This window comes from Leptodactylus fuscus, chromosome 8 (assembly GCF_031893055.1).
Source record: "Leptodactylus fuscus isolate aLepFus1 chromosome 8, aLepFus1.hap2, whole genome shotgun sequence".
Lineage (NCBI taxonomy): Eukaryota > Metazoa > Chordata > Amphibia > Anura > Leptodactylidae > Leptodactylus > Leptodactylus fuscus.
In genome coordinates this window covers 78436436-78449720 of record NC_134272.1, presented here as the reverse complement: position 1 = coordinate 78449720, position 13285 = coordinate 78436436, and the positions used below count along the sequence as shown (strand labels likewise).

General features: G+C 43.4%; 1 protein-coding gene across 1 annotated transcript in view; it reads right to left on the bottom strand.

Moving 5' to 3' along the window:
- CCDC148 (coiled-coil domain containing 148) overlaps window positions 1–13080 on the bottom strand; it is a 100015-nt gene extending 86935 nt beyond the window's left edge. The window contains exons 1-3 of the mRNA XM_075284490.1: window positions 13072–13080; window positions 8248–8304; window positions 1875–1996 (exon numbers count right to left, since the gene is read on the bottom strand). Coding sequence (XP_075140591.1) covers window positions 1875–1996; window positions 8248–8302 — 177 coding nt within the window. The 5' untranslated portion in view covers window positions 8303–8304; window positions 13072–13080. The remainder of the gene's footprint in view (window positions 1–1874; window positions 1997–8247; window positions 8305–13071) is intronic.
- Between the last annotated feature and the right edge of the window lie 205 nt (window positions 13081–13285).

Below are 13285 nucleotides of genomic sequence, written 5' to 3'. Positions count from 1 at the left end.
ATCCATAACACTGCAGTCTGTGAGGAGATCAGGACACGACCAGTTTCCCATGTTACTTATAGGCATTGTCCCGCCATTAAATATCACTGAAGACGTAAAGAGGACCATTTCATGGTTTGGGGCACAAGCAGTTCTATATACTGCTGGAAAGCCGACAGTGCGCTGAATTCAGCACACTGTCAGCTTTCTCGATATGTGCCCCGGGTGAAGAGCTAGCGGTGCCGGTACCATAGCTCCTTACAGTCAGGAGGGCGTTTGACAGTCAGTCAGGTACGTCCTTCTCCACAGCAGCGCCTATAGTGCTGTACAGTATGAGCGGGGAGGAACGCCCCTCCCCTCCTGATAATACTCATCTATGGACGAGCACTGTGAGCAGAGGGAGGGGGCGTTCCTCCCCACTCACACTGTACAGCACAATAGGCGCTGCTGTGGAGAAGGATGTACCCGACTGACTGTCAGAAAGCCCTTCTGACAGTAAAGAGCTACGGTACCGGCACCGATAGCTCTTTACCCGGGGCACAGATCAGGAAAGCCGACAGTGCGCTGAATTCAGCGCACGGTCCGCTTTCCAGCAGTATATAGAACTGCCTGTGCCTTAAACCATGAAAGGTCCTCTTTAATGAGATTTATGACACTGACTTACACAGTAAGGCGCCACCTGGTGCTCAAAGTATATAGCAACATCTACCATGTGATTTCTGGTGGTCACACATGCTCAGTGACTGGTCAGGGGAAGAAGACCTGCCAGAAGGGGAAGAAGACCGATTCTGCCTAGACTCCATCACCATAAAAGCACCTCAGAAGCCACTATAAAGGGGATTCCCATGTGTCTCCTTTGTGGCAGCTGCTCGTGTGCCTTTTTGGTGACAGACTCTAGACAGAATCAGTCTTCTTCCCCTTCTGGTAGGCTTGATTGATGGAAAATATTCAGTATAATTGTAGGATCCCAATACAGTTATTTAATGTCTGTTGTTTTCATCCTCCAAAGGATAAACGCAACACACAAATCTTAACCTGCTCTGCGACGTACAATTACATCACGCTGAGTGTATAGTTAGCTATATATAGGTGCTGTAATGGCATCTAGCTGTATCGGCATTACTTCTGGCACTTGGCAGTATTACATAACCGAGACCTGGGACTAGACACTGGAGTGATAAAGAAAATACTGCAACTCCGGGGGATTTACCACTCAGATGGCAAACATGGCATCCAGGTGTCCGGGGGAAGATCGCACAGTCTGAAGGTTAGCCATGGAGCCTATGTGTGATGTACTATACCAAGAAATAAAAAGCAGTAACCTACAAATTACCCCGCGCATTTAAAGGGCTAAAAGACAGATGCAAACAGAGCCCCCTCTGTATGGTGTCCTCCTGTATTCACCACAAAAAAAAAACATGGCGGATGCTTTCTTCTATCTTCTGCAGGATTTTTTCTTCCGTTGCAAAAGTAAACAAACATGACGGAAGGAAGAAAATAGAAGAAAGTGTCCGCCATGTCTATTTCCATTATAGTCAAAGGGGACCGGAGGCAGATGGAGGAGGCTCTGTCTGTGTCTGTCACTCCACTATCTATGACGGATGACAGCAATGGATGGTAATAAAGACAGTGTGAACGTAGCCTTAACAATTGACTGAAATCCCTGCACCCTGGAGGCTTATAAGTCCAGTGAGTGGGCCTCCTCATCATTGTCTTCCCCATGTGAATGGGTATGTAAAGATTGCTCATTTTTGTTTTCTCACCGTGCTGTGATGGCTGTAAAAGAGCGATGAAAATCTGATGGAAAATAACTAACAAAAGTGAGAACAGAGGCTTAACGTGTCATGTATTATGTGAATGGCAAACGCTCTGTAACAGCGAGGAGTTAGCAGTACCTTTAATTGGATGCTTGAGGAGGCTAACTTCTTGGCTTCGGTTAATGCCCGTAGTTGTTGGTAGTCAACAGGCTTGTATTTTGAGCTGCCAAATCCATTCTTCATGCGAACCACTAAATCTGCTACAAAGAGACGGACAGAAAACCAGTAAGAACATACATTAAACCAGGTCTGAGCTTAAAGCAACACTCCAACTACAATGTGTACTCTCTGGTCTAATGTATATTGTAGTGAAGATAATCCTCTCGCAGGGCTGCACATGCGACTTATCTGGTCCTCAGCTGTGTCATGTGACCAACAGTCTGACTCTCCGACTGATATAGCCTCTATGTGTGGACACAAAGTCAGTCGGTGCAATTCATCATGCCGATGTCCCCTGTACTGGTGGAAGAGGCGCTTAAGTCATAGTATGGCACACAAACTGTTAGGAATTATGTGCAACCTCTCTCATCCCTCGCTGGTGAAGGTGTAGATTTCGGCTGTAAAGGCATTGCTTATGATCCTCTATTGAGGATGATGGTTTTGCTTATTTTCCAAAAACCACACATTTGTGATTTGGAAGATTCAGCAGACACAAGGTTCCACCACCGTACTCACCTAACATGGACCCAGTCCAGTGCACTGCCGGAGTGCCCATCCCGGGTCATTTTCTAATCTGTTGATTATTGTGTTGTTGTGGCTGATGATGTCACTTGCCAGATTTATTTAACCCCGCTATAGGCACCTAGCCGACATTACATAACGGCGGATTATGTGGCCCTCAGAAATGTTCCTTCTTACGATAGTCTGGTGACTCCTACGTCCCCCTTCTCAGATTAGTGGTTTCTATTTGGAGGTAATGCTAAGCACAGATGACATTTAAAGGTCTCTGCAATAACTAGGATGTGAATTGAACATTTTTGGTGATGCCTTCTGCTAACATTACAGCGGCGCAGTCACCACCGGTCCGAGGATGAAAAGATCTGATATATGGATAGGCTTTTTGCTGAGCCACGGCACCTAAATCTACCATGCCAGAGCCTATATACTGTAGTTATAACCTTGCTGAACCACGTAACATTAAGAAATGCATGATAAGCCGATGACTGGAGGACAGTAAAATGTGCACAATTTCTGTATATAAATAGCTAACTTTGGGGCAACACGGTGTCTCAGTCATTAGCACTGTAGCCTTGCAGCGTTGGAGTCTTGGGGTCAAATCCTGCCAGGAACAACATCTGCAAGGAGTTTGTATGTTCTCCTCGTGTTTGCATGGATTTTGTCCCATTCTACAAAGACATACTGATAAGGAAAAAAAAATGTACATTGTGATCTCTATATTAGAAAAAAAAAAAGCTTAATTCTATCCTTAGTGTTGGAAGTAGATGTAAGTCTATATTCACATTTTTGCACATATTTAGTGAGTCTGTGTAAAAGACTCGCTAAAAATGGAATCCAACACAAGGAGATCCGTGAGCATAGTCTTTAGAAGGGTTACATTTTTTAAAATTGATAAAAGGATCAATTTTAAAGGAAGTTCTCTCCAAAAGGAAGAGAACCCCCTATCCCTAGACAGCTGTTTTGGGGTTACTGCCCCCCTCATCAATGGAAAGCAGGGTATAGGTTGGCTGGGTGAGAGGTCATAGCAGATGGGTCTAGATTTCTAGGAAGGAAGAATTATGTCCATATTCTTTTTCCAGAATCCTTAGCAGGTCATGTATGGTCTACACACACGTACAGGTAGCCTGCAAAGCCGATCTCCCTCCTGACAGGTTCCCTTGAGTAATGGCTTCCTTTTCTACAGCTTTGCTAGCCCTTTAAATGTATTCTCACTGCTCTGTTGGGTCTAGGTGTTTTCTGTGCACATATTGACAGTAAGAAGTAATGATTTGCTTGTATAGTAAGGTAGTTTACACTAGACTGGGGTTGCAAGGCGGCCGAGATCATTAGAAGGCCTGCAAGGAGCAAAAACCTTTCAAGTCTCCATTTGAAGAATGTGGGCTGGGGAAGGCGGATTGTGTTCAAAGAAAGGAGGAAAAAAGTGATGTTATTTTTATATACTTGTTGCAAATTTCAGTCTTGTTCCAGGCCGGAGGGACGGACTCTTCAATAAGCCGCTGCCATCAATCAATAGCATAAAGGTCTGCACTGCCAAAAGATGCCAAATGCTGAACTGTTTACATGAGAGCTGCTGACTATTCTCTATAGGGAACCTCGGCATAGTCTTTATCCTATAAAGCCTAAATGTAGCTGCGTTTAGAGTCGTGCTTGTTTTCTAGATGACACAATAATGGACTACCTCAGACTCTCTAATGAATCATTTGGTGGCCGCGCTGTTTGCTAAGCAGCGGCCTGAAGTATGTTTGGCCCATTGCTCAGCAGGGCCAGACGCTGCCAGTGGGTGACATGTACTGATGTCCACAAGGGCTGGCTGCTTATATAGATAAGCATCGCTAGCATGCTCACTCCAGCACTACAAAGGGCTCAAACTGGAAAGCGGCCATCTAACCAAGGCAATGTTTATGTTTCTCTAATGGGGATGGCAGGGGTATAGCTATAGGAGATGCAAGGGCAGCAGCAGAACTGGGCCTCCCTGTCTTAAAGGAAAGTATCACCTGGATATTTTTATTTTTTTTTTAACTAACTAAAGAGGAAAAAGACAGCAAAATCACTTAACACACAGTCATTATTGCCCAAACCCCTGGAAACAAAAGTGAGTACACTCCTGAGTAAAAATTGTCAAATTGTACCCAATTGACCATTTTCCCTCCCCGGTGTCATGTGACTCATTAGTGTCAGGGTCCGTTCACACGATGTAATGCGGCGTTGATTCTGACACGTAAACTTGTGTCAGAGTCAGCGCTGCAAAACAGAATCCCATTGACTTCAATGGGTTCCCTTTAGAGCGCGTAACACATTGAAATCAATGGGAGGCATTTTAACCCAATGATTTCAACGTGGTACGCCCGCTAATTGGAACCCATTGAAGTCAATGGGATTCTTTTTTGCAGCGCTGACTCTGACATGAGTTTATGTGTCAGAATCAACGCCGCGATACATCGAAACTTACAACGGGGAGAGGGGGCTCCACCTCCGGGTCTGACCTCTGTACACAGGATTGACAGCTTCTTCCTGTCCTACAGCCATGACGCTGCTTGTTGAGTTCCTGCACATGTGCCTGGCGCTTCCTGACTTGAGTCCATGGAGTCTCTGACACGGCCCCATTGTTCATTTGCATATTTATAAAACAGATTTTCTTTATGAAAACGCTGCATCTATTTCATTATCTGAAAGCAAAATGGTGCTCAGTCCCCTACAATGTACAGTGGGTAGTTTCTATACTATGGATATTTATTACTATTATGTGCTACTACTAACAACAATACATAAAACTAATAATAATCCATAGTAATACTACTACTACTACTACTAATAATACATTGAAAGCATAGGGAAAAAAGCCTCCCATTGATTTCAATGGGGAGTGCACGTATGCCGGCTCCCATTCAAGTCAATGGGAGCTGCTTTTTACGCGCTCATTCTGAACATGTTTTTTTTTTAACCAGACAAAGTCGGACATGCAGGACTTCGTATCCGGTTAAAAAAAAAAAACGGTTTTGCCGCGGAGAGCATAAAACACGCACCGGCGCTCACAGCCGGACACTGCCTGCCAGGTTTCCGTCTTCTGACGGCAAAAATACACAATACAACTACTAATAATATATCAAACTATTAATAAGATAAGATAATCCTTTAATAGTCCCACAGTGGGGAAATTTCAGTATGTTACAGTAGCAAAGTAATACAGAGACAGGATAATACACAGTAATATAATATGGAGGTAGATAATAATACATAATAGTAATAATAAAATAAAATAGTAATACATAATACTATTAATAATACATAACACTAATAATAAATGGTAATACTTGAGATGAGATGATAATATTAATAATAATAATATAATCTAAGACGTCTAAGAAGGTTCAGGGCTTATTTCTTTGATGCAGGAATTGTTTCTATGTTACAGATGTTTTACCGCCTCTGTCAGATCTGTTCTTCCCTACTATATCTGATGGCAGGACTAGGACGAGAGATGCTGAGCTCGGGGTGATAGAGTTTTCCATGATTCGGTTGCCCCCGAGAGCCCAGCCTCCCCGGCTAAGCAGTGATGGACAGTTTCTCCTGTATGGGGTTGTAGACAAGGAGAGCTGTCCATCATTCTGCGACCGGCAGGGCTCCTGGGCTTTCTGTAGCAGCATGTAAAGAGCTTTTTTAGATGAAAATACAGAATTGATTCATAGACATCCTTATAGAGTACTTTGCAAAAATTTAGGCTGGTGAGGAATAAAGGCTGCACAATAAGAATGCCTTCAGAAATAGGGATAAAATAAGTGATTTATGGCTAGAATACATAGTGACTGGCTACTATAAAGTCACACCTAACCTTCCAGAATGAGCTGCCCTCTGTGTACACAAGGAGTAAGACTATCTAGCAATTATATGACTTATATTCTGCAGCAGTTCTCCACGCTTCAGGCTCTTGTCCCTGATCTGATGGATATGACTAGCTGATATGATGTCTCCCATATACAATACATATAGAAAACAAAGTCTAACAAAGTCTACTAAGTCTCTCACACACACATAGATGCAGACGCACCATATAGGACATTATAAAGAATTACTTAAAGGGGTTGTCCCATCACAAGGAGTTAGTTCACATTAATCCTGACATGTAAATGGCCACAAAGAGTGTGGAAAAACTTCTTCAGTTTGCCTGGGTTTTAAGATGCAGCGACCAGACGCAGTGCAAGATCCGCCTTGCCATATTATACTTAAAGGAGTTGTCCCATCACAAGGATCCTATCTATACTGCTAGTTTATGTGGATTTAAGACTTTTCCTAAACGTATTGCTTTATCAAAACTGCTTTGTTTGGCCGCTATCTTACTTTATTCACGTCATTGTTTACACTCAGTTCCTATGGCCCTTGGGATTATCTGCTCATTTGTCAAGTGATGTAGCTGCCTGCTCTCAGGGGGGAGGGAGGGGCTGGGAACAGCTCTGAGCTGTTTGTGTCTTTTAAATAGCGGAGCTTCTCAGATAGGGGAGGTGACAGCTCCGGGATTTCTGAGCTCTCATCAGTTGGTTTAATTGAATTTGGCTGATAAAGGCTGAGATAGGGAGTCCGTTACCTCTGTATGTAATGCAAACTGACTCAAATCCAGCTCTGCTACATCAGCTTCACACTGTGGTAATTCATTTACAACCAATCCCGCACAAGTGAAAACCCGCCCACCAATGTGCTGAGAAAAGCAGGAAGTGAAGAGAGCTCACAGCCTGCAGGTTAGTGAAGAAGCGTCATGGGAATACCCCTTTAATTAAGCACTTGGGGTGAGATAAAAAAAATATACAAGGTGCATCAGCCGATGTTTTGTCTCTTCTTCTATCTCACTTGGTTACTCCTCCTTCTTCCCGCTCTAGTCAAAAATTTGATGTTTTGGTGAACCTGAAGTCCATCTTGTGAGACCAAGTCAGATTCAGCAGAGATTTTACAGAGAAGTAACAGGTGGATATGAAGACAAAACTAATATTTTCCTGATAAGACGTAGTACAAAGCGTCTTATACTTGCTAGCTGTATTGACTTATGCATGTTTGTAGATTTTTTTAGACCATTTTCTGTACATGATTACAAGGTACCCATCGTGCCTGAGCTTCTTGTCTGTTCTGTTAGCAGCAGTTAGTGATCTGCTTTACGACATATTCATGGGCCATAATCAGCAATAGTCTGGAGTTGACTCATGGAGGTCTATGGGAGAGTTTTCTACACATGCTCCGAGCAGGGAGGGGGAGGAGATAAACTGTGACATCATCAATTGTCAGTAGTGACGTAAGGATGGGTCAGTGGTCTTATCTATCTTCATTTGTAATCTTGTCTGTGGTGTCAATGAAGTTACTTCTGCCAACAAAACCCCTACAGAATTGGTAACTTTCAGTCTATTATTAGTCCTAGTGGTCAGAGTGAAAAATTATGGGAGATAGTACTTTGTTAATCTAGATTATGGAAAATAATAACAAAAATAGGTAATTTTTTGTCAACACATTCCCTTTAAATACTCAGATTTCTGCAGTACAAGGCAACCACTAGGTGGAGCAAACTGAAGACAGATGTACACAAGTCATAGCAGCTGTACAAATCTATCCATGGTCTCCTGGTGTCAGTCTTATACTGCTGAAACGTATGTATCTAACAAACGTGTGCTGAGAAAGAAACAACCTAGGTATTACAGAAACAAGAAACCTATGACAATAAGGAATTAGATCAGTGTACATTATGGCAATCATTGCAAGATTACAACCAAGAAGACACTGAAAAGGCAGACTATACCATTGTCTCCGTTCCTGTTCGTTCTTACAAATGATCGCACGTCCCTTCCGGTCATGTCTGTAAATGAATGAAAAGCAGATATTAATAAAATATACACGGGGGAGTGATGGTGCGCTCATCCGCCGGCGTCCTCCCACATCTCTGGTCTCATTACATCAGACAGCTGCAGCCCCAACCAGATTATATCATCCCCGCTATACAATCCATCTCCTAATCTATACAATATATTCCGCCTGCTCTGAAGATGGGAAGTTAATGGTGTCTCTAGCACTTTCTGAGATGTCTTTGTCGATCTCGGTCTCCTTATATTTACTGCGCTCATCAATTTTATTTATGTGCTCGTCATGTAACAGCGTGTCCTCATTTACTCTTATTGGCGGGAATATAGTACACACTACAATCATTTCAAGGGGAAGTTCATTTTCCACTATAACGCACTTTACATTGAGCCCCTAACCGCACAGTATTCCATAGTAAGATCTCCGAATTTAATCCCACAAAACGTATCATGTATGTAGAAATTGTCCTGCATAGCAAGCCCTTAAAGGGAATGGACCACCAATTTTAACTAAATGAAATCACTTTTTTCTATTTCGTTTCTATTTTCTGTTTGTAATTTTTTTTGTATTCTATTTTCAGGGGGCATCTGGCCCGGGCTTCTCCTTTAGGCACAGTTCACATCTGCGCATGGGTTTCCATTCAGGAAGTCCGCTTGGGGACCCCACGAACGGAAACCTAATCCTCATAAAAAGGTGGTAAATTTAGGAAACCCACGGACCCCATAGACCACTCAGTTTCGTCATGAAAAGTGCGGACAAGGGAATGGAATGGCCCAAATGCAAATGTGAACCCTTCTTTGGGTATATTCACATGTGCAATATTTGATGCAGAAATTTGTGTGACTGCAAATCAGTTCAGTTCTTCTGACTTGGTGGTAAAATTTACGTTTTTTGCAAACCCCATGCAGATTAAAGGGGCTGTCCAGGCTTACCGACTGATGACCTATCCCTAGGATAAGTCATCAATTGAATATTGAGTGGGGGGGTTTGACACCCAGGACCCTCCGATGATTGAAGAGTCCGTAGTGTTCAGCTCAGGGCTCGTTCACATCTGCGCCCGTAACCTGCAGGTTTCCGTTTCCTGCACAAAACAGGAGCAGGAGACGGAAACCTGTCGGCCTGTTTCAATCCCATTCATTTGAATGGGCTTGAAAAGTCTCCGGCCGTGAGTGCCGGTGAGCGTTTTATGCTCTCCACGGCGAAACAGTTTTTTTTTTTTTAAAAAAACGGACACAGAGTCGGACATGCCGTACTCTGTGTCTGGTTTTAAAAAAAACGTTTTTGCTGCGGAGAGCATAAAACGCTCACCGGCGCTCACAGCCGGACTCGGCTTGACAGGTTTCGGAAACCTGAAAACGGAGTTCAGGTGCTGGTGTGAACCCAGTGTCAGTCGTACACTGTATAATGGCTATGCTTGGGCTTTGTAATTCAGCCCCATGATGATCACAGGTCATGTGACGAATGAACATGACATCACACGGCCTGTGAAACGGTAGCAGCAGTGTTGAAGTGCTGATCTGTATAGGTTCTGGGTACCAGACCCCACTGATCATAGATGGATGACCAATGCTAATGAACGATCATCAATCTTAAAAATCTGGAAAAACCCCTAATGGATTTAACGTAGCGACTGCTGTTTCTCGAGACACTAGATATACGACCTGTCCTTTGCAGCTGCTCCAGAAGACCCCTGACCCCAACCACTGTCTGCTTGAGCTTAGATTCATTCCAGGTATTTATGGTCCTCCTGTCAGTCATGTAAAAACAGGCCCCAGAAATGCCCAGTGTGACTGCTCCCCGACCTCTATGTGTTAAAGTCTCCTGTTATTATCACTGCGAATGTCCAGGGGTTGTAAAACTACAAATCCCAACCCTGAAAGCTGCAGTGATTGCACGCTGGGGCTTGTAGTTTCATTGCAGTTGAAGAGCCATGGACATTGTTTAGGAAGGCTGATATACACAATGCTGTGGCGGAAGCAATGCGAAAAAAATCACAGCGTTTTACAGTCAGGGCAACGTGGATGGGATTCTAGCAAACACGTGTCCACTTTGCGGTAAAAACTGCGCTGTGGACATGCCACGATTTCTAAATTCGGCGCGGTTTTGGATGTCGTACTATGTAGGGGTCTAAGTGGGCTCTATACTGTGATGCCGTTTGTGTGCATTTGTATTCCGTATGTGGAGCTAGTCAGATCTTAGGCTGGGTTCACACTGAGTTAATCCTGACATGGAAATGGACACAAAAAGTGTGGAAAAACTTCAGCTACCAGATGCAGTGCAAATCCGCCTTGCCTATTCTTGCCCATATTCTACTTAAAGGGGTTGTCCCATCACAAGGATCCTATCTATACTGTTAGTTAATGTGGATTTAAGACTATTCCTAAATGCATTGCTTTATCAAAACTGCTTTGTTTGGCCGTTATCTTAATTTATTCACTTCATTGTTTACACTCTGTTTCTATGGCCCTTGGGATTATCTGCTCATTTGTCAAGTGATGTAGCTGCCTGCTCTCAGGGGGGAAGGGAGGGGCTGGGAGCAGCTCTGACTGTTTGTGTCTGATAAGTAGCGGAGCTTCTCAGATAGGGAAGGTGAGAGCTGCAGGATTTCTGAGCTCTTATCAGTCGGTTTAATTGAATTTGGCTGATAAGGGCTGAGATAGGGAGTCCCTATCTCTACCTCTTACCTCTGTTACCTCTGTATGTAATGCAAATGGACTCAAATCCAGCTCTGCTACATCAGCTTCACACTGTGGTAATTCACTTACAACCAATCCTGTGCAAGTGAAACCCCACCCACCAATGTGCTGAGAAAAGCAGGAAGTGACAAGAGCACACAGCCTGCAGGTTGGGTGAACAAGCGTCATGGGAATACCCCTTTAAGACTTTGCTCATTGAAGTTTACAAATCCAATAGAAAAAAAAAGACACGTTTCATTGAAAAACCGATAGAACATGGACAAAACTCAGATTTATTTCTGGTTTGTCGCAGGATCAGAATAAAGTAATAAATAGTCTGTATAATGGCGGTCAACTGATCCTTAGGGACTCCATTGACTATAATGGGGTCTGTTGGGTGGCCATTATTTTTTCATAGACATTGCCGGAAAAAAAGTTGGGCTTGGCGGACCTTTTCATCTGAATTTCCATCAGAATGTAACCTGACTGAGATGATCCATAATAAGCAACTGCGATATCTCAATATTTGTTCAGGGAAGGGGGGGGGGGAGATTCAGTTTCTGTGCTAAACATAACATAGTACGTGTGTGATTTCTAGACCTGAGGATCGGGTGTTCTGTACAGAAACGACAAATGATGATGAAAGTGTCTGAACAATGGCCGACATTATACCTTCAGCATACCTCTGGCGTTCTTTTGACTACACACAATGGTCTCCGGCTTGTCGATGTGTCACCATTTAACACCGGGAAGACTATTATGTTACCCTTTGTCTGCGAGTTCTCTCCTTTTATTTGCCATTACAGGTTATCCGTCTGCACTGTTTGCGGCCATTGCTACTAATTGCCTATTAATCAGAACAAGGTCTATAAAGCTATATACATGCAATTCAACGAATCATGTAATGGACTGAGAGCAGCGTCTAAGGTTTCTAATGGCCTCAGGGATCGGAGCTCAATTACAATGAGATATGGGTTAATAGATGGAGATGAGAGGCCTTCATAATACATAAAGCACCTGCTGAGACCCAAAGCCATTGTTATTACGTAGAAGGTCTCACAATCTGGGGTCACCTTCCTGTCTGCAGACCTGACGTGTGGACAAGTAACACCCGTCTGCCAAATGTCACTTGTTTGTGTGATACGGTTTTTGGTCCCAAGATGCCAATGGCTACTTTAAAGGGCTGGTTTACCTTCTAGCATCTTCCGGCCTGTCACTGAGATGTCAGAGTGTCCCCAGTGGGGGTCTGGGCTCTGGGCTCCTCACTCATCTACTGATGAAGATGTTCCAGGAAGTATTTTACTAGTAGCAAACATGACGTGTAAAGTCGTAAAAGAGTCACTTATTTAACCCTTAGTGACCAAGAGGTTTTGATCCTTAGGCCGAGGCCCCACGTTGCTGAAATGTAGCTTTTTTTGTTGCAGATTTTGCTACGGTTTTATGAGCCAAAGACAAGAATGGCTACAATAGGAATGGGAAATAAATAGGCAGGACTTATATAATATTTCTGCCTTCCGCTCAATCAAATCCTGACTTTGGCTCAAAAAAAATTCATCAAATTCTGCAACAAAAAAAAGCTGCGTTTCCGCAACGTGGAGACTTAGTCTTCGGCCCCACGTTAATGAAACACAGCTTCTTTTGTTGCGTGTTTGAGCCAAAACCAGGATTTGATTGAGCAGAAGGGAGAAGTAAATGTACTTCCTGTATATTTCCCATTCTTGGCTACAAAAGGAATTGTGGCGTTATACAGTAATTGCAAAGTAGATGGGATACATGCGAATCCCATGCCCACTTTGCGGAAAAGATCGCAACACGGACACGCTGTGATTTGCAAAGCCGTTGTTTTTACATCTACATCGCTGCTGTCACATTACTCAGTGTGTGGGGGCAGGGCATAGATGGCCCATGAGCTGCTCAGATTCATTCCAGTATATAATCTGCTGGTTTTGATTAATCCCCTCCAAAATGTCTGGAAGGCAGAGGCCTCATGTTGTGGAAATGCAGCTTTTTTACTGTCGATTTTGCTGCGTTTTTTTTTTTTTTTTTTCGGAAAGTCAAAAATACCCACGATTTACTGTACAATCACTTACCTTGTGATGTTTTGGGCATATACTTTAGCGTGCCTTGAATATACAGATACTGCCGCTCTTCTACATGAGAGAGTTTTTTCCGCATTCAGACTTGATCAGCTGAAAGAGGAAACAAATGATAGAAAATGGTTCTTCATATCCAGAGGACAGGAATCACCATTTCTATCCAGGGGAGTAACCTGAGGGGGTGCAGAGGATGGGGGTCACACCTGGG